The 22,334-nt window shown below is 42.1% G+C and overlaps 1 protein-coding gene across 1 annotated transcript; it reads left to right on the top strand.

Annotated features, from left to right (window-relative positions):
- The first annotated feature begins 5,887 nt into the window (after positions 1-5,887).
- On the top strand, positions 5,888-20,702 carry LOC124002307 (CD109 antigen-like). Its single transcript, XM_046309688.1, has 23 exons — positions 5,888-6,001; positions 6,566-6,670; positions 7,364-7,426; positions 7,528-7,710; positions 7,895-8,044; positions 8,580-8,675; positions 8,982-9,051; positions 9,291-9,393; positions 9,534-9,651; positions 9,954-10,067; positions 10,361-10,579; positions 11,296-11,437; positions 12,048-12,224; positions 13,858-13,939; positions 14,042-14,270; positions 15,468-15,639; positions 15,883-16,073; positions 16,242-16,397; positions 16,540-16,605; positions 19,063-19,205; positions 19,405-19,561; positions 19,756-19,858; positions 19,968-20,702. The coding sequence occupies exons 1-23, from the start codon at positions 5,894-5,896 to the stop codon at positions 20,156-20,158; spliced, it is 3,138 nt and encodes a 1,045-aa protein (XP_046165644.1). The 5' UTR covers positions 5,888-5,893; the 3' UTR covers positions 20,159-20,702.
- Positions 20,703-22,334: the final 1,632 nt, after the last annotated feature.

Raw genomic sequence — 22,334 nt, 5'->3', positions numbered from 1 at the left:
TATATAAAGCCTTGACAAAAATGTAACCTCCTGTTCCAAGTACGTGATGTCTGCAGCCTCTGCGTTAAAAGAGCAAATAACTATCTGTTCCGAGGATGTCAGATGTCAACTACAGAACTAAGCCAACCTCAGTGTGAGCTTTGGTTGCAAATTGTATGACCTTTGAACTCTTTTTCACTACAGAAGTGATACCTCCTAGCCGTTGAGTTAGCAACAGCAGCTGCAAACGTGGGCTAGGACATAACAGACAGAGTATGCTGTCTACCACACAACGACGTTACTACAACGTATCCAATTTACCAGCAGAGACATTCTTCAAAGGACACAGCCTTTCATCTACCACCAACCTACCACAGCTCAGAGTAAATATTTATTGCATTTTCCTTTTCCAAATGGGCGGTAATTTAGAATGCATAAGATACTGTATTTACGATAGAGACATCGCTTCTCTCTTTGTTCCTCAGTCTTCCCGCTCTTTCACTCAAACCCAGCCCCTTTTTTGTGTTAACCAGCTGTCATATCTGTTCTGCCCACTAGGGACGTTTTCCTTTATGACGTAATTTGTAATCAAGGTATGATTCATTCTGTGTATATGTAATTCTGTGTGATTTAGTTAGGTAATTAGTAAATAAATAATTAATCCCAATTCTCTATTGCTGATTCAACTTGTTAGCCAGGGTTTGTGAAGATAACTGAGAATTTACAACTTTCATATGAGACTGAAATAAGGTGACGATAAATATTGACTGCTTTTGATGTAAAATATTACTCTGTCTTTAAGAGTTTATTCAGAAGAATACAGCTCTATAAATATTATTTTGTGGTGCCCTGACTTTCTAGTTAATTACATTTACATGATTAGCTCAATTAGGTAATATTAATTACGGAGAAAGGGTTTTATAGAATAGCATGTCATATCACTTAATCCGGCATATCTAAAGACACGACAGTGTGAAAAGTGCAAATCAATCCCAGAACACCAGCAAAAGAACCTTGTGAAGATGCTGGAGGAAACGGGTACAAAAGACACAGATCGTACTTTTTGGAGAAATGTCCTCTGCTCTGATGAAACAAAAATAGAACTGTTTCGACATAATGACCATTGTTATGTTTGGAGGAAAAAGGGGGAGGCTTGCAAGCCGAAGAATACCATCCCAAACGTAAAGTACGGGGGTGGCATCATCATGTTGTAGGGGTGCTTTGCTGCAGGAGGGACTGGTGCACTTCACAAAATAGATGGCATCATCAGGAAAGAAAATGATGTGGATATATTGAAGCAACATCTCAAGATATTAGTCAGTAAGTTAAAGCTTGGTCGCAAATGGGTCTTCTAAGTGGACAATGACACCCAGCATACTTCTAAAGTTGTGGCAAAATGGCTTAAGGACAACAAAGTCAAGGTATTGGAGAGGCCATCACCAAGCCCTGACCTTAATCCTATAGAAAATGTGTGAGTTGAACTGAAAAAGCATGTGCGAGCAAGGAGGCAAACCTGACCTACAAACCTGACTCAGTTACACCAGCTCTGTCAGGAGGAATAGGCCAAAATTCACCCAACTTGTTGTGGGAAGCTTGTGGAAGGCTACCCAAAACATTTGACCCAAGTTAAACAATTTAAAGGCAATGCTACCAAATACTAATTGAGTGTATGTAAACTTCTGACCCACTGGGAATGTGATGAAAGAAATAAAAGCTGAAATAAATCATTCTCTAGTATTATTCTAAAATTTCACATTCTTAAAATAAAGTGGTGATCCTAACTGACCTAAGACAGGGAAATTTACTAGGATTAAATGTCAGGAATTGTGAAAAACTGAGTTTAAATGTATTTGGCTAAGGTGTATGTAAACTTCTGACTTCAACTGTACTTGAATGAATGATGAAAACCTTAGAACACTGAATAATATTACTCATATAGCTCTTGGCTTGGAAGTTGTTTTGCTACAAGCTAACTTTTGTTCCAAGTTGGTGATATTGAAAAAGCTGGATTTAGTTCATGCGCGGTATCATCTCAGCTACTGAATATAGTCCCTCTGGGTCAAAATGTAGTGTCAATCCCCACATGATCCTCTTCAGCCCCCCATAGCATGACACAGGATGAACCTGATATGGCTGTCTGTGTGTGGGGCTGAGTAAGCGCAGGGCGGTAGCCGCTTGGACTCCACACTGGGTGTGGTTTGTACAGGTATGGAACGGGTCAGTGGAGTTGGTTCGAGCAATACGGATTGGTGTTGCTTTCAGTCTGGCCCTGGGTACAGTAAAGAAAACATGGAGAGGATTTGGCTCCTGAGAGTTTGTGTGGCACTGGCTGTCGTTTCTACTTCTACTCAGGTCTCCTCCAGGTAATTCACCTTCAATTTGAGCTGATGATAATTAGATATTTCTTTGATTTATTTGATATATTTTGCCATATCTTTAAATTGAACTTCTAAAGATGACTGTGTCTTCTCTGTCAGGTAATCTGTTTATTATTAGAAGTACTCATGTCTGATTGAACTCATAGGAGCCAAGAAGCATGTTTTATTGATTGCTTGAACAATCGTAGGCTTTACACAGGCTGACCAATTCTAATATTTTTTTAAATTAATTGGTATTTTGACCAATCAGATTACCTCTTAAAAAGAACTGATGTGATTAGTTAAAAGACCGATTAGTGGAAAAAAGATCAGAATTCTATCTCCTCTTTCTCAGTATGAGTGCAAAATACTTGATCTCAGCTCCCAGTGTGTTGCATCTGGGACCCCTACCTCCCTGGCTGTCACCATCCTCACTAACGATCCAGTCAGGGTCACAGCAGAGCTGACCAATGGCAACACCAGCCTGGTCCAGGCAGAGAGCACCTTTACAGGAGGTGACATTGACTTATTTGATGCTTACTGCAAGATAACTTGGCAAGATGTTAAACTTACTATTTGTTATTAAGCAACTTAAACATTGTTGCTGATTTTTTTCCGAAGGTGTGACTGGAGTTCTAGATCTTCCTCCAGTGAGTATTTTTAAAATCTGTATTTATTGTCTATTGAGGTAATATCTGGGCTGGTCAGGGGTGTGTGAAGAACCATTGATGATACAAAAAGTATACACATTTGACCAGTTAGACCAAGCATGGCATTCATTTTGACTATATATATAAGATCAACTCAATTAAGTAATATACTTTTTCTTTTTTAGTTTCCTGAGAGCTCTGTTGATCAGAGGTATTCCTTTAAACTGCATGTGCGGGGATACCAAAGAGAACGATTGGTATTCATCAACACAACCACTCTACGCTTCAACCCCAGGACTTTCTCCACCTTCATCCAGACTGATAAACACAACTATAGACCAGGAGACACGGTCAAAATGAGAGTCCTGTCCGTCCAACCAGACGGCAAGCCACACAAGGGCCGTGTGTATGTCTCAATAAGGGTGGGTCTGAATTTTCTGTGTGAGAACATCGAAACAAAACCCAGGGTGATGAATAGATTTCCAGCCTGTGTTGTGTTCTAAACAGTTTGACTATCCCTTTGTGCTACCTGCCCTGTAATCCAGGATCCCAAGGGGAACCTCATCCAAGGGTGGCCGTCCCTGAACAGTTACCTGGGCGTTGTGTCCAAAGAATTCCACTTGTCTCAGACCACTCCCCTCGGCATATGGACCATCGAGACCATGGTGGATGTATGATTCACCATACTATCATTCTGCATTGTCATCCTACTGTATTCCACCATGAATACATTCTGTTTTTCATATCGGTGATGAAGATCTGATCTAGTTTCACCCCATTGACATTGGTTTTTGTTTCTCTGTAGGAGTTGACCACAGAGGAGCAGTTCGTAGTGGATTACTATGGTAAGATAATCCTAGCTATGTTGCCATAGCTAATGATTGGAAACAGCCTAGTTAAGGGTTGGCTAAAGGAATGGAAGGGTGGAGGGGGGTCGGGTCATTGAAATGTTTCCGATAGTCTGATATGCAACTATCTATTCAACCTCTCTTTTTGGCTGTTGTTCTAGAGCCGCCCCACTTTAACGTGCAGGTAAAGACGGCCCCAGAGATTGTCATGGTAGACGACCTCTCAGGGACTGTGACCGCTCAGTGAGTCAGGCTTTAATAAAACAAGCAAATCGATATTAAAGGTGCTAGAAAAATGTACTTTCAATATGTAAATTCTATTGGTTCACATACATTATATTTCTTTCTAGACACACCAATGGACAGCCAGTCCAGGGGACACTGTCTGTCACCGTTACTCTGGTGTCTGCTTTGTTCAACTCTGGCCGTCCAACCATTGTCCATAATGCAACTAAAGATGTAAGACTGTCATGTTAAGTTTATGAAGTGAAACCAGTAACAGCAAACCATGCTAGCTAAATCCAGTTTGAGCCAGGATTCAGTAACTGTTTGATCCAAAATGGATATATGTTACAGGTGTACCTGCCTGACAATGGTGCCAGAATGTCATACACATCATCTATCTGACAATCTCTTTCAGATTCATGGGTCGACCCAGTTTCTCATCAGCCAAGATTATCCTCCTGTACGCCAGCACAGGGCAACAGATCTGAATAATTCTCAGCACCACACCGATGGAATCCTTTATATTACAGCTTGTGTTACAGAGATGTCCACAGGTGAGGTACCGATGTATGATCTTAATTTGATCACCCTGTTGCAGGAGAACCTTCCTACAATGCAGGAAATTCAAAACTTTTGAATGTATTTGAGGTTTAAAAAGGCTTCTGAAGTTTAATTTCCACTTTCACATTTGACTTGATTTTCCCTTATGTAAAATGTATCAACCCCTACAAAAATGTCAATTGATTATAATCCACATAATAATTCACATTTCTTATTGCTGCAGGATTATTTTTCTGCTGTAGCAAACTGGCTTAAATTAAGATCCTACATCTGTATATCACGTGTTTTGAGAATATTGCTAAAATTGAAGTAACAATTTGATGCATATTTAAATTAATTTAATATAGCTGGATTGTTCACAGATACAGGTAACTGCCAAAATAAAGTAAACATTTTAGTAAATGAGGGATACAAAGTATATTGAAAGCAGGTGCTTCCACACAGGTGTTTTCCTGAGCAATTCCTAAGCAATTAACATCCCATCAGGCTTATGTATAAAAGGCCCAGTTGCCCATTATTTTGACTACCATGGCAATGCCCCCATCCACAGGGCACGAGTGGTCGCTGAATGATTTGATGAGCATGAAAACAGTGTAAACCATATGCCAGAGTCGTATGTTACCAGATCTCAACCCAATTGAGCACTTCTAGGGAGATTCTGAAGCAGCGTATTCCACGACAGCAGCAACAAAACACCAAATGATTGATTTTCTCATGGAAGAATGGTGTCATATCCCTCCAATAGAGTTCCAGGCATTTGTAGAATCTATGCCAAGGCGCATTGAAGCTGTTCTGGCTCTTGGTGGCTTCAACGCCCTGCCGTTTTAAAATAAACTTTATGTTGGCGTTTCCTTTATTTTGGTAGTTACCCGTTTCATTGTCTTTTGTCCTAAAGGACTCAAAACCAATAAGACTGTGGTCGTGCACGTTATGGAGAATACATACCACCTTGAATTCTACAATTTCCCACATGTTCTGAAGCCATCTTTAAACTTTTCAACACATGTGAGTGGTAAATATCTATTGGCTTGGAGTAATACATACCTCTACATACCTCTACCTTTGGTACCACTAGTTCACTGTTCTAATAATAATGTATGAATCACAGACTACACCTTCCTGTATCCCTCAGCTGAAAATATCCAGGTACGACAACGACCCTCTGACTCCAGAGGATCGGATTAACTCTGTGTTCATTGACATCGGTCACAGAACATCTAAGCCCATCGGACAGAACCAGGGAGAAACCAACTCTGATTCACCACAAGACAAGATGGAGGACATAAAAAGCTATAGACGCTTGACTCTACCAGTGCCTAAGGATGGGATCGTACACATTGAGTTCCAGTTACGCAAACAAGTAGAGATGCTTTTCATTCAGGTGAATAGACACGTTTCAAGGAGCTATTCTCTATACCACAGGAATCCCAATACGCAACGAAACTCACTTTCAGCAATTCAGCTGAACGGATATTAATCAAGACTCAGTTGTCAAGTGAGGGTAAGCTGTAAAACTATATAAGAAATACACATCGGAAGGTATACTTGACCTAGTATGGAACCACAGATTTTCCTCTCAGTAGTATAGGTCAGGGCTCTCCAACCCTGTTCCTGGAGAGCTACGGTCCTGTAGGTTTTCACTCCAACCCTAATCTAGCGCACCTGATTTGTTATAATTAGTTTGTGGATAAACTAAACCAGGTTAGTTACAACTGGGGTTGGATTGAACACCTACAGGAGGGTAGATCTCCAGGAACAGGGTTGGAGAGCCCTGCAGTAGGTCAAGATGAATCTAGTCCAACACAATCCCAAGTCACCATTCTATGATTGTATGAACATGTGCACCACGAGCTATAATCTCGGGACCCAGAACGGAGTAAATTGTGTGTGTGTGCACCTTTTATCTGTGACGTGACACTACAAGACATGAGTTTGTTCTCTGCAGGCCATGTTCATGGGCAGTGAGGAGAGCCTGGCGCTCTACAATAGTAACCACTCCTCTCCCAGTGGATCATACATCCAGATCCAACGCCTCCGCTCTCCACCACAGGTGACATACCAGCATCCAGATCACCAAAACTTGACTGCAACTCTAAATGAGTCTGGCCTTAACTTAAGGCCCTCAAACTCAGCTCTGTATCTTGTTAAAAGAAAAATGTTATTGCAACCTCTTTGCAATAAGGAATTGAGACCAAAAGCTCAAGAGAGGTTTCAAGTGTTTTATACCAAGGATGCCATCAGCTGAGTGCATCCATTTAGAAAGCTCACAACACATCTTATACTCTTCCCTTGTTGGCATCACCTCCCCAGCTATACATTGTATGACCTCAGCGAGTCCATGCTCCTCTCTTTGTTTAGCTATACATCTTCCAGGCTACAGTTTAACTTGAAACATGTTCTTTAAAAAATGTAAAAATACCTTTATTTTACTAGGCAAGTCAGTTAAGAACAAATTCTTATTTTCAATGACGGCCTAGGAACAGTGGGTTAACTGCCTGTTCAGGGGCAGAACGACAGATTTGTACCTTGTCAGCTCGGGGGTTTGAACTTGCAACCTTCCGATAACTAGTCCAACTGATTTGGACTGATTTAGACCTGGAACACTAGGTGTGTGCAATGAATTCAGGTAGAACAGAAAACCAGCAGGCTCCAGGCTCCAGGCCTTGTAGGGTAAGAGTAGAGTCCCCCTGACCTATGGTATACAGTTGATGAAAGTAATACTTTTTTGCATTTTATGTTCCAGATTGGAAAACCTCTTCCTATATCTGTAGGGAGCACTTTCCAACTCACTGAGCTTCACTATATGGTAGGTATTTCTCTTGGTTGGTGAGATTGTAGAGAAGTATAGTGATTCCGCAGTGCTCTTTAGGTTGACCTCTGCTTTGACCTCGTGTCATTAACTTCCAGGTGACGTCCAGGGGTCAGGTGGTGGCTGCTGGGACAGCAACCTCTCCCTCCTTCTCTCTGTCCCCTGCAGTATCCTGGTCACCAGAGGCCTGCATCACTGTGTTCTGTGTCCTACCAGATGGAGAGATCATTAATGACTCAATGTACGTCTTCATCAAGCCCCATGGAGTCCTACAAAATGAAGTAACTAACTTATTCACTAGATAAATCAGTCTGAACCTTACTGATGATGCTACAGAGCCTCAATGGTGATTTTAGCAACTCTGTTAGAAGCCATGAAAGACAAATGGAATGCTAACATTGTTAAGTGTATAGACTAGGTCTGGCATATTTTACTTGCTTATACTGTGTGTACATGTTTCTTCAGGTATATCTGAGCTGGAGCCATGAGAAGGTGATGCCAGGTGAAGAGGTGTCCCTCACTGTCCTTGTGATTGAACCTGGCTCTCTGGTCGGAATCATGGTGGTGGACATGGGGGACAAGGACTCTGACTCTGGTGACATCACAGAGGAGAAGGTAAGGAACACAACAATACCCAACTGTACATGTATATAATCCCTGCCACGTGAAATACAGCCTACTGTAAACAACGTTTAGGATTTACCGTGCTTTATTGCCTCTATTGTCCGTAAAGCACCCGTATCTGAGATTTCATCTGTGAATACAATCAAATTTGATTTGAAATGGATACTTCTGTGAAGCAGTGAACATTTCAATCAGACATAAAGGAGGTTTCAGATAATGTCAGTGATAAAGGTATTTCTCTTTGGGCTTTCCCTTCGATTACAATAGTTGCATTCATAATGATCTCCTCAAGTGGTTCATCTCAAAAGATTTTACTGAGCCTGGAATAACCCTCAAGTGGTTCATCTTGTGACTGAAACAGTTTTGCGAATCAGCTCAGCAGTCAGGCTCTGTATCAATGGAGACATGGTGAACTTCAGTCTCCCCCAGAACTGACCCAACTGGCTGTAATGTAGCTAGTTGTATTGTTGTGGAATGATGTTTTTTCTAAGAGGTTGTGGTAACTCTAGTGTTGTGCTGTTCTCAGGTGCTGGCGGAAATGACTGAATACCTCAAGGAGGAGATAACCCTTCACCATAGTGGAATAACTGGAGGGAACGACAGCCCGCTCTCCGTTTTCACGGTATTGACACCACACATTGTGTCTCGCTGAATAGATCACACTGAGCCTGGAGTTACCCCAAGCCTCACCTCACTGTAGATCAACCCAGTTATCTAATGTCATGTAACATCATGAGCAACCCGACCCACTTCTGGGCCGTACACACGTAGTTGAGTGTGTTCATTTCACACGTTGAACACCATGCAGATGAAATTCCATATAAAGTATCCAAAACCTTTTCTGTTTATACACACAGGTCTAATTGGCCTGCAGTGTTTTGTGTACAATGTTGTCATGAACATTTGCTTTTTGCTTTTCAAATCTTAGGCTTGCAACCTTGTGGTATTAACAGATGCCAGTTTACATACAACTGGAGATTATCAGGAGACTGAAATGGGTATGAAAACAATTACACACTCTATAGTGTTTGGATAAACGAACATTTTCAACAAAATGCATAAACAAACAGACATTGGGAGATATTTGTGTTTCTGAATTGAATATGAAATCAAGGGTTCCCTCTTGTGGAGCTGTGGCAAACTACATAAATAAAATACTACATCTACATTCACAGTGGTACAGGCTCTGTGACGGAGGCTTAGATAGTTCTGATGACCTATGTTGTGTATCCATCAGATCATGAGGCGGAGGCTCTCATGAGAGAGGATCGGCCGGAGTGGAGGCCTTCCATGGGACGGGACTTCTCGAAGACCTGGCTGTGGCTGGACATGAACATCAGGTGAGCTTTAGGAGAAGCACATTAACACGGCTTAGGTGTGAATACTCTTGAGGATACCGTCTACATTCACCACTATTGAAAACGGTCAGGGTTATTTGCAGGGAATGTTGAAATACTCTATTCCTTCCTGTCTGTGTCAGTGAGTCAACAACAACTAGTTTCCATGTGGCTGTCCCAGACAGCATCACCTCCTGGAGAGCAATGGCGTTTGTTATGTCAGATAACCTGGGCTTGGGCCTCACCTTTAAACCACAGAAGGTATGTTAAGACCTATCCACTACCTCCACCGTTACCTAGTTTGGGCAGCTAACTAGTAGTTTATTAAGATTAATATTACTTTATTGGCCAATTGCACCCAAGGTCCAACCAACATTTGACTTCCACTTTTAACCCCTCTAGTTGCTGGCTGGCCTCTCTAATCAATAGGTTACATGTATGGCTGTGTGACATAAATACATGGTTGATAAAGATGGTATGTTTCATTTAATGTCAGTGCAATATTCAGATATTCTAGAATTCGGTTTTTGAGGATAATCTTGAGTATTGGTTGTCTCCCACAGCTGATAGTGTCCACAGATGTCTCCCTGTCTCTGGATGTCCCAGAATGCATCACCAGAGGGGAGCAACTTGTCCTCGAGGTCAACCTCTTCAACCATCTAGAAGAGGACACGGAGGTCAGTGGTCCTGGTTGAAATGGCCAGGAGGTTTTTTACCTCTCCTCACATGTTTATGGTCTTAACAATCTCACCATGTAGGGTGATTTCTTCAAAGAACAGTTTGTGTGACTCTCGAACAGTGAACAAAAAAACCAAGTGGTTAAACACTTGTGAAAACGTCTTAGAAATCATTACCTTCTTCCCATTCTCTTTGTATCTCCCACATCAAACAGCTTCCTGGATGTAAGTGATCCATCCTCAATTGTTTTCCCATTCCTCAATTGTTTTCCCATTCCTGTTGTTCTCCACAGGTCATAGTGGTGGTTGCTGAGAGCTCTCGCTTTGAGTTTGTTCTGGCAGACCGAGACCTTGTTTCTATGGTGAACGCACGTAGAGTGACGGTGGGGAGCCAGGGCGGCGCCACCGCTCTCTTTCCCATCAGGCCTCTGGTTTTTGGAGAGATATTGATGTCTGTGAAAGCAATGACTGGACAGGCCACAGAAAAGATTGTTCGTAAAGTGCTTGTGAAGGTACAACGGGGCTGAATAACTGAGTTACAAAATGGATCCTTGGTGACTGTAAAATGATGAACTGTATCTCTGTCTTTTGATGCACACCTTTCAGAACCCCTCTCAGAACACCCCAGTAAATCACTAATTAACACTATAGTGAGTATACAAAATATTAACTCCTGCTCTTTCCATGACAAAGCTTTCACCCGGATTCACCTGGTCAGTCTATGATCTCTTATTGATGTCATTTGTTAAATCCACTTTAATCCGTGTAGATGAAGGGGAGAAGACAGGTTAAAAAAGGAACTTTAAGCCTTGAGACAATTGAGACATGGATTATTTATGTGTGCCATTCAGATGGTAAATGGAAAAGACAAAATATTTAAGTGCCTTTGAACGGGGTATGGTAGTAGGTGCCATGCGCACCAGTTTGTGGCAAGAAGTGCAATGCTGCTTGGTTTTTCACGCTCAACAGGTTCCCATGTGTATTTAGAATGGTCCATCACCCAAAGGACATCCAGCCAACTTGACACAACTGTAGAAAACATGGACCAGCATCCCTGTGGAACACTTTAGACACCTTGAAGAGTCCATGCTCCAACGAATTGAGGCTGTTCTGAGGGCAAAAAGGGGGTGCAACTCAATGTTAGGAAGGTGTTCCTAATGTTTGGTATACTCTGTGTATATTTCCAATTGGTACTCCTCCCGTAATCGCTGTCTGTGTGTTCTCTTAGCCTGAGGGTAAAGAACAGTCCTACTCAGAGACCGTGTTCCTGGAGGTGGTTCCGACCAACCATAACCTGTCCAGACAGCTCCGCTTCTCCTTCCCTCCAGATGTAGTGCCAGGCAGCGAGAGGGTTCACGTGGCAGTGGTTGGTATGTACCCTGCCCTACTCTATACAATCCATCTTTTGTTATCACCAACATAGCTCTGTTTACTTTTTACATGTCGTGAACTCAACCGCAGCATACGCCCATGTTTAATTTTGTGTTTAGACACAGGGCATGAAACAGGCAGGTGGTAGTCCAGTAAAGAGCTGTCATTTACCATGTTGGGTGTTAGATGATGGAAAAGGAAATGAGGGCTATCAAAACAATATTTGTGGCAAGCCAACTCGGAGCAGCTGCTGGGTTGTTTATGATGATCACCAGTCAGGTCCAGAGATGTTGGATATTTGTCATGGTAGAATGCTAACCTAGAATCGTCTTGCGCTTTGTGTTTACTGTACAGGGCATATTCCTCTTTTCTAAACACCAAGTGCTTTTCTGTCTCTTCATCTATGCCATATTCTTCTCCTCCCTCTCTTTAATCTGTCCATCTCTCTCTCTCTCTTTCTGCTCGCACATCGGTTCAGGGAGCTTGGTCTGAAATGTCCTCTGGTGAAATCAAACCCAATCCGTCTGTATTACCACCACAATGTTCAGATTGTATAACGTCTAAATGGTTCCTCCCTTCCCTTCTTGTTTGTGGGGTGTGGTGTGACAGGTGATATCTTGGGCCTGTCCATCACAGGGCTGGGCTTGCTGGTTAAGATGCCTCTCGGCTGTGGAGAGCAGAACATGATCAACTTCGCTCCCAACGTCTATGTCCTGCAGCGCTTGGCAAAATCCATCCAGCCATACGAGGAGATACGCAGCAAGGCTTTGTCATACATGCTGGAAGGTGATGAGCTTTCACACATGCTGAATCCATGCCCTTTAGTTCAGTATGATTTAATCCATGCCCTATAGTTCAGTATGATACTCAATATGATTTAATCCATGTCCTATAGTTCAGTATGATTTAATCCATGCCCTTTAGTTCAGTATGATTTAATCCATGCCCTATAGTTCAGTATGATTTAATCCATGCCCTTTAGTTCAGTATGATTTAATCCATGCCCTATAGTTCAGTATGATTTAATCCATGCCCTATAGTTCAGTATGATACTCAATATGATTTAATCCATGTCCTATAGTTCAGTATGATTTAATCCATGCCCTTTAGTTCAGTATGATTTAATCCATGCCCTATAGTTCAGTATGATTTAATCCATGCCCTTTAGTTCAGTATGATTTAATCCATGCCCTATAGTTCAGTATGATTTAATCCATGCCCTATAGTTCAGTATGATACTCAATATGATTTAATCCATGTCCTATAGTTCAGTATGATTTAATCCATGCCCTTTAGTTCAGTATGATTTAATCCATGCCCTATAGTTCAGTATGATTTAATCCATGCCCTTTAGTTCAGTATGATTTAATCCATGCCCTATAGTTCAGTATGATTTAATCCATGCCCTATAGTTCAGTATGATTTAATCCATGCCCTATAGTTCAGTATGATACTCAGTATGATTTAATCCATGCCCTATAGTTCAGTATGATACTCAGTATGATTTAATCCATGCCCTATAGTTCAGTATGATTTTAATCCATGCCCTAAAGTTCAGTATGACACTCAGTATGATTTAATCCATGCCCTAAAATTCAGTATGATTTAATCCATGCCCTATATTTCAGTATGATACTCAGTATGATTTAATCCATGCCCTTTAGTTCAGTATGATACCCAGTATGATTTAATCCATGCCCTATAGTTCAGTATGATTTAATCCATGCCCTATAGTTCAGTATGTTTTAATCCATGCCCTATAGTTCAGTATGATTTAATCCATGCCCTATAGTTCAGTATGAAACTCAATATGATTTAATCCACGCCCTATAGTTCAGTATGATTTAATCCATGCCCTTTAGTTCAGTATGATTTAATCCATGCCCTTTAGTTCAGTATGATTTAATCCATGCCCTATAGTTCAGTATGATTTAATCCATGCCCTATAGTTCAGTATGATTTAATCCATGCCCTATAGTTCAGTATGATACTCAGTATGATTTAATCCATGCCCTATAGTTCAGTATGATACTCAGTATGATTTAATCCATGCCCTATAGTTCAGTATGATTTAATCCATGCCCTATAGTTCAATATGATACTCAGTATGATTTAATCCATGCCCTATAGTTCGGTATGATTTAATCCATGCCCTATAGTTCAGTATGATTTAATCCATGCCCTATAGTTCAGTATGATAATCAGTATGATTTAATCCATGCCCTATAGTTCAGTATGATACTCAGTATGATTTAATCCATGCCCTATATTTCAGTATGATTTATTCCATTCCCTATATTTCAGTAGGATCCTCAGTATTATTTAATCCATGCTCTATAACTCTGTATGATTTGAGTATAATGTTGTCTCATCTGAAGAGTTATGTTCATATGTAGTATGTTCTGACATTCCTGTTCAGGATATCAGAGACAGCTATCTTTCCAGAGAGATGATGGATCCTTCAGTGCCTTTGGAGCCAGCGACACTTCTGGTAGTACCTGGTAAGTCATTATATAATCATGTGAATATCATAGCTGTGGTTCAGACTTAAGGCATTCATTTCAAAGTGTATCTGTTCTCAAACACAACTCTCCCTGGTCCAGGCTGACAGCGTTTGTCCTGAGGTGTTTCCTGCAGGCCCGGTCCTTCATGCATATTGACCAGAGTGTTCTCTCCAAGGCCATGGGCTGGCTGGTCCAGCAACAGGGATCCCAGGGAGAGTTCATCGAGATGGGCAGAGTCATTCATACTGAGCTGCAGGGAGGCCTGGATGGACCCGTCTCTCTCACCTCCTATGTACTGGTGACACTGCTAGAGGACCAGGCCTATGTGGTAAGGAGAACCAAGAGTTTGAGATTTACAAAAAAAATGATGAAAGCACAGTGTGTGTGGTGGCAAGTTGAGTGAGTTTGATACACTCCAAAGTATTTAGAACCAAGTGTAAGCAGAAGAAGGTTGACAATCTAAACATTTGAGGAGTCTCAGCCTTCAAATAAAAATGTGTCACATGCACTGAATATAACATGTATTCAGTGCATGTGACAAATTTTACCTTACCGTGAAATAATTACTTACAAGCCCTTAACCAACAATGCAGTTCAAGAAATAGAGTTAAGAAAATGTTTACTAAATAAACTAAAGTAAAAAATACTCAAGTCAATAAGTAACACAATATATTTACATAACACTGACGAGGTAATATACAGGGTAATTTATCAAGTGACTATTCATAGATAATAAACAGCGAGTAGCAGCATTGTAAAAACAAAGGGGGGAGTAATCAATGTAAATAGTCTGGGTGGCCATTTGATTAGGTGAGTTGTTCAGCAGTCTTTTGGCTTAGGGGTAGAAGCTGTTAAGTAGCCTTTTAGTCCTGGACTTGGCGCTCCGGTTCTGCTTGCCATGCAGGATCAGAGAGAACAGTCTATAACTTGGGTGACTGGATTCTTTGGATGTCAGGAAGCTTGGCCCCAGGGACGTACTGGGCCGTACGCACTACGCTCTGTAGCGCCTTTCGGTCAGATGCCGAGCAGTTGCCATACTAGGCGGTAATGCAACCGGTCAGGATGCTCTCGATGGTGCAGCTGTAGAACCTTTTGAGGAACTGGGGACCCATGCTAAATCTTTTCAGTCTCCTTAGGGGGAAAAGTTGTTATCGTTCCCTCTTCACAACAGTCATTGTGTTTTTGGACCATGATAGTTTGTTGGTGATGTGGACACCAAGGAACTTGAAACTCTCGACCCGCTCCACTTCAGTTCTCTCAATGTTAATGGGGGCCTGTTCGGCCCGCCTTTTCCTATAGTCCACAATCAGCTCCTTTGTCATGCTCACGTTGATGGAGAGGTTGTTTTCTTGGCACCACACTGCCAGGTCTCTGACCTCCTCCCTATAGGCTCTCTCATCATTGTCGGTGATCAGGCCTACCACTGTTGTGTTGTCTGCAAACTTAATGATGGCCTTGGGCCACCATCTTGTCTCTCTTGATGTGTCCCTGTCTCATGCCATCCTTTATTCTTGTCTGTGTGTAGAGCATGTTCCCTGTCAACGAGTCCCTGACCAGGAGCTATCTGGAGGGCGAAGTGGCTAGCGGGGTGTCCAGTAACTACAGCCTGTGTCTGGCGGCATACGCCCTGTCTCTGGCTAACAGTCTCACCGCAGGCACAGCCCTGGATGAGCTCAAGAGGAGAGCTGATATTAGAGGTAATTTGCGATTGAATTAGCTATGGTTATTTACAGGTTGTGACACAGAGAAGATGCCCGTGACAGCCCATGACAAAATGTTGACAATCAATATTGTTTTTGAGTGATCAGTTGAGGAACAGTATGGTCTCAACCATCGACATTGGTCTTATGATAATGTACATAATGTGTAAATATCGATGACATCAGCCCATCTACCTACGAGATCCTGTTTGACCTGGTGTCTGTTGCTGTCCCCTCCAGATGGGGTCCAGACCTGGCGGTCGTCCAGTGCCGAGGTGTCTGACTCATGGCAGCCGCGATCAGCAGAGATAGAGATGGCTGCCTACGTGTTGCTGGCGCTGTACAAGCGGGCTAGTGTGGTGGAGGCCATCTCCCTCATGAAGTGGCTGAGTCTGCAGAGGAACCACCTGGGGGCATACGGGAGCACACAGGTAGACCCTAACTTCACATACTGTAGAAGACCCTCTCTAGTCTCTCTATCTTCATGCCACTGAATCTGTATGACCCTCTGTCTTAAAGGGAGCTTTTCAATAAGAGAGATTTATCCCTGATGGGCGGATTTCCAAGATGATACCGCCTTTGACCCTTTCCTCTCTTAGGACACAGTGGTAGCCCTACAAGCCCTGTCTGTCTATGCTGCCTTTAGTGGGGCAGATGCCATTGAGCTGGGGGTCGAAGTGTCCACCTCAGTCTCACCTACAGTGTCCCATTTCAAAATCAACTCCACCAACTACCTGGTACATCAGAGCAAAGAGGTAAATTGGGCATAGTGGTCTTTGTCTGTTTCAAGATATATGATATTTCAACGATCATCTAACAGCATACACAAGCAAACAGCCACCATAATGTATAGTTTAAAGGCAGTACAGTATTAATAGAGATCTTGTATTTTTCCAGGTAGATGCTGAACAAGATTTACTCATCAATGTATTTATGGAGGGAAGAGGATTCGCCTTATTTCAGGTATTGCTACTTAATTATCACTGGGGCGGCAGCGTAGCCTAGTGGTTAGAGCGTTGGACGAGTAACCGAAAGGTTGCAAGATCAAATCCCCGGGCTGACAAGGTACAAATCTGTCATTCTGCCCCTGAACAAGGCAGTTAACCTGCTGTTCCTAGGCCATCATTGAAAATAAGAATTTGTTATTAACTGACTAGTTAAATAAAGGTAAAATACAAAAAACGGATGCCTAAAGTCATTCCTTCCTTTCTATTTGGGCTTGCCGTTGATATGATATGTGATGACATAACTAAGTCAGAACAGTGGTTCCCAACCTTTTTCGGTTACTGCAAGCATTTCGCTACACTCGCATTAACATCTGCTAACCATGTGTATGTTATAGACCCCCCCAAACATCTTGTTATAGACCCCCCCCTATGTGACCAATCAAATTTGATTTGATTTGAAGTGTGTTTTGAATTTTCCCAGTAGGCCTATGGTTTCATGAGTTCTCAAGTACCCCCTGTGGATAGACCAAGTAACCCCAGGGGTCCTAGTACCCCTGTTTGGGATGTATTGGTATGCTCTTACAGGCAATGGAGGGGGCCTCCAATGACTCCTACAATTCAGATTTAATGGCCATACATTACAATGGTTGTCTCCTCACTAGCTTTCCATGCAATCTTGGAACCATGTCCAGTGTGAATGAAGGCAACAGCTGTGACTCATAGATCTGCCCGCCACAATGCAGCATGAACCCTGTGTTGAGACGAATCAACACAAAAACGTGGTAATTGACCACATTAATACGGCAATTACAATCTGGAACACATACCGTCTGGTCCATGTTAAATCGGCTCCGATTGTATCACAGAGAGGATATGATGGAAGGTCCTGCTCCCAACTGCCTTTAATTTAGTCCTCTGTTACAGACCCCCCCCCCCTAAACATCTTGTTATAGACCCCCCTAAACATCTTGTTACAAACCCCCCTAAACATCTTGTTATAGACCCCCTAAACATCTTGTTACAAACCCCCTAAACATCTTGTTACAAACCCCCTAAACATCTTGTTATAGACCCCCTAAACATCTTATAGACTATAGACCCCCTAAACATCTTATAGACCCCCTAAACATCTTATAGACCCCTAAGCATCTTATAGACCCCCTAAACATCTTGTTATAGACCCCCTAAACATCTTGTTACAAACCCCCTAAACATCTTGTTATAGACGCCCCTAAACATCTTGTTATAGACTCCCCTAAACATCTTATAGACCCCCTAAACATCTTATAGACCCCCCTAAGCATCTTATAGACCCCCTAAACATCTTATAGACCCCCCTCAACATCTTATAGACCCCCTAAACATCTTGTTATAGACCCCCATAAACATCTTATAGACCCCCATAAACATCTTGTTATAGACCCCCATAAACATCTTATAGACCCCCTCAACATTTTATAGAACCCCTAAACATCTTGTTATAGACCCCCTAAACATCTTGTTACAGACCCCCTAAACATCTTGTTATAGACCCCCTAAACATCTTGTTATAGACCCCCTAAACATCTTATAGACCCCCCTCCCTAAACATATTGTTATAGACCCCCCATAAACATCTTATAGACCCCCATAAATATCTTGTTATAGACCCCCATAAACATCTTATAGACCCCCTCAACATCTTACAGACCCCCCTAAACATCTTGTTATAGACCCCCTAAACATCTTATAGACCCCCTAAACATATTGTTATAGACCCCCATAAACATCTTTTTATAGACCCCCTAAACATCTTGTTATAGACCCCTAAACATCTTATAGACCCCCTAAACATCTTGTTACAGACCCCCTAAACATCTTGTTATAGACCCCCTCCAAACATCTTGTTACAGACCCCCCTAAACATCTTGTTATAGACCCCCTAAACATCTTGTTACAGACCCCCTCCAAACATCTTGTTATAGACCCTCCCCAAAACATCTTGTTATAGACCCCCTAAACATCTTGCTACAGACCCCTCTAAACATCTTGTTACAGACACCCCCAAAACATCTTGTTACAGACCCCCTCTAAACATATTTTTACAGATCCCCTCATAATCTTGTTACAGACCCCCCTAAACATCTTGTTACAGACCCCCTCTAAACATATTTTTACAGACCCCCTCATAATCTTGTTACAGACCCCCCCTAAACATCTTGTTACAGACCCCCTCAAAACATCTTGTTACAGACCCCCCTCAACATCTTGTTGCAGACCCCCTCAACATCTTGTTGCAGACCCCCCTCAACATCTTGTTACATACCCCCCAAAACATCTTGTTACAGAGCCCCGCCCCTCAAAGCTCTTGTTTATTTTACTATTGTAGTTGCTCACAACAAGTTATACAGTACTATCCTTAGACGATATAACTATAGTAATTACAATGTAACTCAGATACCCACTGACTTGTATCACCTCTCCTGTCATTCAGATGAATGTGTTCTACAACATAGAGGACAGAGTGCTGTCTGAGAGGAGCCATGATGACACAGACCATGAAGGTTTCTCTCTGGAAGTTGAAGTGTTAGATGATGAGGATGACCTGGACCATATCATGTTATCCATATGCACCAGGTAAGTGTCCATCTCTATGGAGATGTTTTCAACCATTCTTTGTCTGTTGCAGGCATCAAGACATGTTTGTGTTTTGAGCCACTATTATACATTTATCTAGACAGTTTTATGTCTTGATAAATGTCTGTGAGCAGACAGAAATATGCTCGTTATATAATCATGTATTTGGTCATTTAATCATGTATTTGTTCTGTGTTAGGCTGCTGGAGAGCCAGAAGATAGCTCAGACAGGTATGGTGCTGGTAGATGTAGGTGTGCTGAGTGGCTTCACCCTTGCGCCACAGGCTGTTGCCACGGGTGACCTGGTCAGAAAAGTTGAGGCTTCTCCTGGGAAAGTTAGCCTCTATTTAGATTCAGTAAGTTAACTTTACATATTGTACGTCCCATGTTTAGATACAATAGCATTGCTGTTTCAGAGGTCGAATTAGGAAAATACACATTGTATTGGCTGTACGTTGGAAGTTTCATTTGTGTCATCTATTGATTGTGTAGATTGTGTGTATCCAATCATCTATTGATTGTGTAGCTAATTCATGACTTTTATTTGCAGTTGACCACAACACAGGTGTGCATCAGAATCCCAATGATAAGAAACTTCAAAGTGTCACGTGTGCATGATGCTGTGGTTCAGGTGTACGACTACTATGAACCAAGTAAGTACCTTTTACTATCACAGCAGACAATCATTCGTGCGTAGACTGTCTCTCTTGTTATCAATGCAATATTTATCAATACAATATTTCCCTCTGCCATATCTTAAAGGGCGTAAAGCAGTGAGGTCCTACAACTCCGATGTGATGCAGGACATGGGCTCCTGTGCCTTCTGTGGGAGAGACTGCGGTCTCTGCAGGCAAGAAATATTAATCTCGAGCTCCTCCACTGCCCACACAAAGAACACTGCCATCTACTGGTTGGGATGTGTACTGATTGCAATTACAGCTTTACTGTTATAACAATAGCAATGTCTCCTGGACAGATCTACGTAGACATAACTGGCACCATAGAATCTATGGGATGTGTGAGATAACGAGCAGCAGTAGTTCTGATGTTGAGTTTTTTTCGTCACTAGTTATTTGGACAAATCACGATTTGGCAGGTGTTAGCCTCTTTAGAATTGTGAATGGGAGCGGACATTCGGCCCGTAACTTGTAAAGAGAGAGGGTGGAGCTCCTGATTCTAGCATTTCCTGATCACTTTTGGACCCAGAACTTAATCCAGCAACTGCCCAATTACACAAGACTTTAGTTCTATGTTAACTGAGATTGTAATAATATAAACTGCATATTTTAAAAGCCGTTGTCAGAAGGCAAAAACTACCTGTAGAAATATCTAATTATTATTCTATGAATATATTTAATTTAATTTAGCCTTAACCAGTAAATTGGTAAAATCAGACTGTTTTATTAGCTATTTGATGCGTTGGATTTAATGTGTAATGTACTTTTAATATTTATCATAAATCTGGGTTTTTTAGTAACCTCATTCATTTGTACCCAAATGTAGACAAAGTAAAATAAATTGAGGTGAATATACAGTTTGCAGAACACTATTATGAGTTACGTGGCAGACTAAATGGCTCATGATGTAACCTAGATTCTGGATGATTGGCAACAGAAGACATAAAGACGATTAGGTTCTTACCCTCCACATGTCTCTGACCCTTTGGAAGATTAAGACAGACATGTTAAGATGAAGCAGTAAAATAGTGAATTAAGATTTATTCTGGCAGCACTCAACTTGACCCCATGCAAATGCATCTTGTGGGATCAATCTGTTTTAGCTTACAGTGATGTATGGCACTTTTGGCAGCATCTGGCCGTTGCGTGCACTGGACTCTTCTGTGAGTTTGTGTAACTCTTGCCACTTTAGGAGAGATGTAATCTCGTCCACCAGCCGGCTCTCTCTCTATGCTCCAGCAATTTGAGCGTGGTGACGAGGTTAAGAGAGAAACCGCGGTTTCTATGGCTTGGGTCAGTCAACCGTAAAGTCTACCACGAGGATGATGAAAGGACTTAGAAGTGAAACTCTGTTTCAGGTGCTGTCTAATCTCACATGTGTAATGTCTCTAGTATCTGTCATTGGGATATCTCTCGTCACATCTTTATTGTGATGTAGCTCAAAGCTTGGGTGTGACAAGTTCCTGCTCTCTGGCTTTCACCCTGTAATACCTTGCTTCTACCATACTGGACAGCACCACTCTGTCAGAATGACTGTTACACAGTCATTATAAACCTTCCCTGCTTTATCTACAGCCAGCTGAATGGGGATAATTAGTGTACTGGCCAACTAGGCTTCCTCAGCTGTTTCTATTCACAGACAGACAGACGGACGGACAGACCGCAGACTAGACATAACAGGGCGTAGCGTGGGCAGCTGATGCAGCAGGACTGTTCCAGGGCCTGTTCTACGTCTTCGCACCAATACCTTCCTGTTAGAATATGACAATTCTCAGCTATTATCATTCCCATATTTACATTTACATTTAAGTCATTTAGCAGACGCTCTTATCCAGAGCGACTTACAAATTGGTGCATTCACCTTATGACATCCAGTGGAACAGCCACTTTACAATAGTGCATCTAAATATTTTAAGGGGGGAGGGGGTGAGAAGGATTACTTTATCCTATCCTAAGTATTCCTTAAAGAGGTGGGGTTTCAGGTGTCTCCGGAAGGTGGTGATTGACTCCGCTGTCCTGGCGTCGTGAGGGAGTTTGTTCCACCATTGGGGAGCCAGAGCAGCGAACAGTTTTGACTGGGCTGAGCGGGAACTGTACTTCCTCAGTGGTAGGGAGACGAGCAGGCCAGAGGTGGATGAACGCAGTGCCCTTATTTGGGTGTAGGGCCTGATCAGAGCCTGGAGGTACTGAGGTGCCGTTCCCCTCACAGCTCCGTAGGCAAGCACCATGGTCTTGTAGCGGATGCCATATCATTCCTAGTGACTTCCTCTGAGAGTGACTAACTGACAATACCTTTGTCCATACAATTTCTGTCCATTTGTAAACATACAAAACTATTTAAATCTACAGGTCATGCAACTCATCAGTCTCTGCAGCCTGTTGGGTGTGTGACCACCTATAACTCCCAGAGCAGTGACACAGAACGGCTCCATATCATACAACGTCTATTAAA

This window comes from Oncorhynchus gorbuscha, linkage group LG17 (assembly GCF_021184085.1).
Source record: "Oncorhynchus gorbuscha isolate QuinsamMale2020 ecotype Even-year linkage group LG17, OgorEven_v1.0, whole genome shotgun sequence".
NCBI classification, from domain to species: domain Eukaryota; kingdom Metazoa; phylum Chordata; class Actinopteri; order Salmoniformes; family Salmonidae; genus Oncorhynchus; species Oncorhynchus gorbuscha.
The sequence above is the reverse complement of the archived record's forward strand: the minus strand, read 5'-3'. Positions and strand labels throughout refer to the sequence as shown.

What these genes read in the sequence shown, in the direction of transcription:
- LOC124002307 (XM_046309688.1), top strand. Translation starts at nt 5,894, where the DNA reads ATGGAGGACATAAAAAGCTATAGACGCTTGACTCTACCAGTGCCTAAG. An exon ending in TCACCTTTAAACCACAGAAG is followed by an intron (nt 9,652 to 9,953) that starts GTATGTTAAGAC and finishes TGTCTCCCACAG; the next exon opens with CTGATAGTGTCCACAGATGT. An exon ending in GTACGACTACTATGAACCAA is followed by an intron (nt 19,859 to 19,967) that starts GTAAGTACCTTT and finishes CATATCTTAAAG; the next exon opens with GGCGTAAAGCAGTGAGGTCC.